The sequence below is a fragment of the Gymnoscopelus microlampas genome, assembly GCF_963454915.1.
Source record: "Gymnoscopelus microlampas genome assembly, chromosome: 2".
In the NCBI taxonomy this organism is placed as follows: Eukaryota; Metazoa; Chordata; class Actinopteri; order Myctophiformes; family Myctophidae; genus Gymnoscopelus; species Gymnoscopelus microlampas.
The window spans coordinates 35,999,498-36,005,042 of NC_139939.1; the positions used below are offsets into that span (position 1 = coordinate 35,999,498).

At 42.8% G+C, this 5,545-nt stretch overlaps 1 protein-coding gene across 1 annotated transcript; it reads right to left on the reverse strand.

The window, feature by feature from the left end:
- Positions 1 to 233: 233 nt before the first annotated feature.
- On the reverse strand, positions 234 to 1,678 carry lbx1b (ladybird homeobox 1b; the record flags this gene model as incomplete). The annotated part of the gene is made up of 2 exons (XM_084074566.1): positions 234 to 754; positions 1,345 to 1,678. The coding sequence occupies 2 exons, from the start codon at positions 1,676 to 1,678 to the stop codon at positions 234 to 236; spliced, it is 855 nt and encodes a 284-aa protein (XP_083930692.1).
- Between the last annotated feature and the right edge of the window lie 3,867 nt (positions 1,679 to 5,545).

Below are 5,545 nucleotides of genomic sequence, written 5' to 3' on the forward strand. Positions count from 1 at the left end.
AATAGGCCTATATCTGTTGCCCGATATAAAAAGGTCATAACAGTTTGGTACAATGTTTCTGAGATGGTATACAATATATAAGCAGTACAAGATACAAGTCTTCCATGTGATGTGGGGGGGGGGGTTTGATATTTGCCGTCTTTCGTTTGTTCATTTCGACTGTTCCAACCCCACACCGTGGGGTTGGAACAGTCAAAACGGACGAACAAAAGACGGCAAATATCACAGTGCCATCAGTCATCCACGTCAATTTCCACGTCCTCTTCGTCGTCCTCGGAACACTCTTTACTAGTCGTTGTGTGGTCCGAGAACGGCGACATGGGGGGGGAGTGGGACATCCGCAGTTTGTGAGCGTCCCGCTGACCGCCACCCCGTGCGGCGGGGGAGGAGGACGACGAGCCGACGGAACGCGGGACGTGGCCCAGCGTCCCGTTGGCGCATTTCTCCAGGTCCGCGAGCTTGGCGAGTTTCTCCAGCGGCACGGCGCCCGTTGCCTTGGCCGACTCCACGTCCGCCTTCATCTCCTCCAGGTCCCGCTTTAGCTTGGCCCGGCGGTTCTGGAACCACGTGATGACCTGGGCGTTCGTCAGGCCCAGTTGCTGGGCGATCTGGTCCCGGTCGGCCGGCGACAGGTACTTCTGGTAGAGGAACCGCTTCTCCAGCTCGTAGATTTGGTGGTTGGTGAACGCCGTGCGAGACTTCCGGCGTTTCTTCGGCGTGTTTCTCTGGCCGAACAGTGTCATCCCGTCTCTTCCTGCGGGGAAGAAGACACAGAGAAAAGGTTTTAGTTCAACCCAACCGACATGTCAGTTATTATGTTCATGCCTCTCGCTCTCTCTTACTGCGCCAAGGGCGTTGCAGGCTGCGCGTAAAACACCAGCCCTATGGCCTATAGGTGAATGAAGAGGTCTGAATATTTCAAACTGGGTGCCACAAATGCATTTTTATTATTATTATTTAACTGGATTTACGCACTCGTATTATAATGTATTCCAAATGAAGGCATAATGCATTAATCCCGTCAATATAGGCTATCCTCATCATGCAGTGACACCTGATCTTGTAATTCCTCTTCCTCTACAACAGGCAATAATAAATAAATCATACACCAACGGAATGTAAATATTATTATTATTTTTGGACAATTTTACTCGCGCAAAATTAAATCGTCAGATGGCTTTAGCAACAAATAAATGGCCTATGAAAAAGGAGGTAGTGAATAAAAAAACAATGGACGAGATGCAATACATGCGGCTTCACTAATAGCATCATCCAATAGGCTACAACATATTCCACATTCCAACGTTTAAAACCCATGCAAACATTTTTGGGAGATGACGTTACCTTCCGCAGCTTGTAACACGCTGACCTCCAGCCCCTTGAACGTCTTGCTGGCCAGCTCCTCCAGGGCGCACAGCGGGGAGGTCTGTGTGAGCAGGGCCCGGCTCGACAGGGACAGGCCGGAGGGACGGTGATGTTTCTCGGACGAGATCAGGTGCGCCGTCCCGCAGAGCGCGTAACTTCGCTTCACCGACGGCTTGTTCAGAATGTCCTCGATGCTGAAGGGAGTGAGCGGCTTGTTGGAGTTGGCAGGCGGCGGGAGGTGGTCCAGCGGGCTGCCTCGCCGCCTGTTCTCCACCGCATTCTCGCCGCATTTGGACACTTCTTTGGATGTCATGTTTTAACCAGCTATAGTGCTGCAAGTTTGTTGGAAATATCGGCAGTCCCAAAAAAAAACAAGACAAATAAAATAAAATAAAATAGAAAAATAACAGCAACAAAAGGCTATCGAAAGAAAATATAAAATAGTCACATAACAGTAAAGGAGTTAGCCCCGCATCGTGGATAATTGCGGAGCAGAGGGAAAAAAAAGGTCTTATTCCAAAACGGGATGGGATGGTTCTTTAAAAGTATATCGTCCCCAGATAAGGAGAAGGAAAGAGCAGGTCCGGAGTATAGTGACTGAGTGAGACGCCCTCCTTGAAAATGGCGAGGGTCGAAAAGAGTTGCACAGAGATCTGACGACTACTAACAAGTTATCATTGATTGGGGAGGTAATCAATTATCTCTCTGGTGGCACTTTCACCCTCGCTTCTCCTCTCTCTCCCTCTCGCTCTCTCCCCTTTCTCTCTCTCTCTGTCACACTCTTTGACTATGTTGCAGTCCAGTGCGGGGCTTTTTGGCGAGTTGGGGTGTCCCATTAATTAGGACGCATGGCTAGGAGGAGGGGAGGAGCCCCGTGGAATCATAATGCTTTGTGCTCCTCTCATCATCTTTGGGGCTAATTTAGTCCGTGTGGTGAGGAACCAGAATAGGCCTCTCGGTAAATGAGGAGAGAGAGAGAGAGAGAGAGAGAGAGAGAGAGAGAGAGAGAGAGAGAGAGAGAGAGAGAGAGAGAGAGAGAGAGAGAGAGAGAGAGAGAGAGAGAGAGAGAGGATGGAGCCCAGCCTGTAGCCTAAGCTCGTCAGTGTAATGAACATAATAATAATAATAATTCAGAAGTCATAATTTGTTTCATTGAATATGAATTGTATGGCTATTTAAATACAAGAGAGTATTTGACATGTCTATATCCTGTGTGTTACAGACTTTAGTGAGTTATTTCAAAGGACGTAGATCTATTTTTTTTTTACCCCGAACGAAACGGATGATCTTTTGTTTTGTAAAGGTAATATAGAGCTTGGCGATACATCAACTCTGACGATATCTCCTCTGGGGAGAGGGAGGGGTGAGTGAAGGAGCGAGAGAGAGAGAGAGAGAGAGAGAGAGAGAGAGAGAGAGAGAGAGAGAGAGAGAGAGAGAGAGAGGGACAGAGAGAGAGAGAGAGAGAGAGAGAGAGAGAGATGGGGAGGGGAGGGGGTGAGAGAGAGTAGTATGCTTCCCCCTCTCAGCATCGCCAAATCCGGGCCATAACTCAAGCGAAAGGGCTTATTTTACATCCGCGCCGAGATATTTCATCTCCGATCAAATCTCCCCGCCTTCCTTCATTCCTCCAGCGCTGGCAGTATGATGATGATGGCTTTATTTTTGTGTGCTTCAGCTGAAAAAAATATATAATTCTGCCGACGGGCCATCTGCATATAAACGAATGACGTTTGTTCGTTCTGTCGGGGATTAGTAAGATTTATATACATTATTTTTTGTTTTTCGTATTCTTCAGTGTTTTTGGTAACGGAATTGGGATACATTGTTTATTAATGGTTTATATATAATATTTTAACAGAATTACATTTTCATATATATAACCATATATTATTATTTAGTTCATTATGTTTTATCTATTATTTAGGGTTTGATCACAGAATATTTAATTGCTATTGTAGATTATTATTCATTTTATTATTGTTTGTATTATTGATATCATTTGCTAGCAAAGGCTAGCAATAGAAACATTGTTACAGCAGGATCATTTTTTAAGGTTTGTATTTGCTGCTGTCTTTCCATAGCAAAATGTTGTTATTATTATAATTAGGCTATTATAATCATTATAATTGTAATAATAATAATTATTATTATTAGTGGCAGTAGTATTATTACTGCCAGTATATTATTCCCACTCCTGCCCTAAAAGAGGGGTTAGGAGGAGGACTAATAATGACGTGTATTTTAACGTTGATATTACAGTGATGACTGATAGTAACTGTATCATAATGTAGGCTACTCTTCCACCAGGAAATAAAACACAAACAGACTGATGATAATGTCAGCAGGAGAGGGAGAGGGGAGAGAAGGGGGGGGGGGGGGGGTATGTTTTCAATCTATAGGCCTATGTTCGTTGATGATCTTCAAAATAAATGTTGTATGATTATTCAATATAATAATACAAAATGAACATTTAATTGTTTAAAGAGCATTGCACTGCCTATTATGCTATAGCTTATCTATCTGTCTATTTATTTTGTATTAATATTGGTTATTTAGCCAATTCAACTATTCAATAGAGAGTGAAATGCTTTGTGCTTTGTTTGGAGTGTGTCAAATCTTACAAAGACTTCATCTTTTCAGTCCTAAGAGGGCCGAAGAAAGGCATGAGTCAACATTAAGTGATACAACGGAGGTAGAGAGAGAGAGAGAGAGAGAGAGAGAGAGAGAGAGAGAGAGAGAGAGAGAGAGAGAGAGAGAGAGAGAGAGAGAGAGAGAGCGAGCATGCAGGGAGGTAAGATGGTAGTAAACGGACCTGAGTTGCAACTGTACTTGGATACCTTGTCACTGTGAACTTGCAGATCAGCCATATTTTTTGGTGAATGTTACCCCCAAAATAGGGATGCTATGTGGGTTCAAGTGGTTAAGCTGAGAGCATCACGATTCACAAGCTCCATTTATTTCTGATAGTCTTTGTTTTCACAGAAAATAATCATTGGTTTTATTTGAGAGCTACGATTGATGAATCCAGTTCCTAAACACAGTCTACAGCAGTGGTTCTCAACCTTTACAGGCCGCGACCCCCCAAAATAGTAATTTTAACTGGGGACCCCCCACTCTGACAAGCACTTGGAATTGTAGGAATTATTTAGTTTGACTCGGTTCCACAGATAAATATTGTGAAAATAGCCGATAAGCTATGAAGGCTAGTTGAAAGCTTGTAGATGGCTATTGTAGATCGGCTATTTTCAAAAAAATTGCCTCTTTCTTTTAACAATTTGGCTAATGTCTGTCCAGACCGGTTCTTGGTATTTTTTCAATTCCTTTTTTTTTTCTTTCGTTATTTTGTTTTTTATGTATTATCTTAAATTGTCACTTACTGTCATCTGGTCAGTGACACCCAAAAAAACAAAAAAACATGTGGGGACCCCTCTGTGGGCCCCGACCCCCAGGTTGAGAACCACTGGTCTGCAGGCTGAGTGAGAGAGGCAGGCAGAGCATTGACCCATTGTCGCTTTGTGACATCTTCAAAAGGTCCTATAATGTGGTGTCGGAAGTCGAAACAAACAACCAAACTAAAAACTAAAAACATGAATATAGCACCACGTCAGTTATTTTCATTGAAAATTGCAGCCACCTACTTTTGATCATGTTCCTCGTCTTCATGACGCATAACAAACATCAAAAGCATAGAAGAAATGTTTTTGTGTTTTTTAAACGCCATCATAACAGTCGTAAATAAATAAATAAGCCGGCAACAGAAGAATGACAGGCTGACAGCACAGCCTGACACTGGTCTCCAGTAGCTGTTATGAAACAAAAAGCCAGCATGACGACATAGTATATCCTATAACAACCGGAAATTAGTTTTAATAATAGTGTATACTGCAATTAATGTCGAATTATATAGAAAAATAGAACTCAGTTTCAAGTCAACATGAGGAAACTTGGCAATATTCACATCGAATTGAATACATAGGACCACAATGGAAACAAGTCCCCAGGGTCTTTAAAAAAATGTTTAGCCTAATTGTCTGACTGTACCTCTTGCTAGCTGTTTACATTTCTGACTAATAAAGTATTCAATCAATCAACCAATCAATCAATCAATCAATCAATCAATCAATGATAGCTATATTGGAGAGGAAGCATTTGACAAGATAAAACAACAAAGATAAGGTAA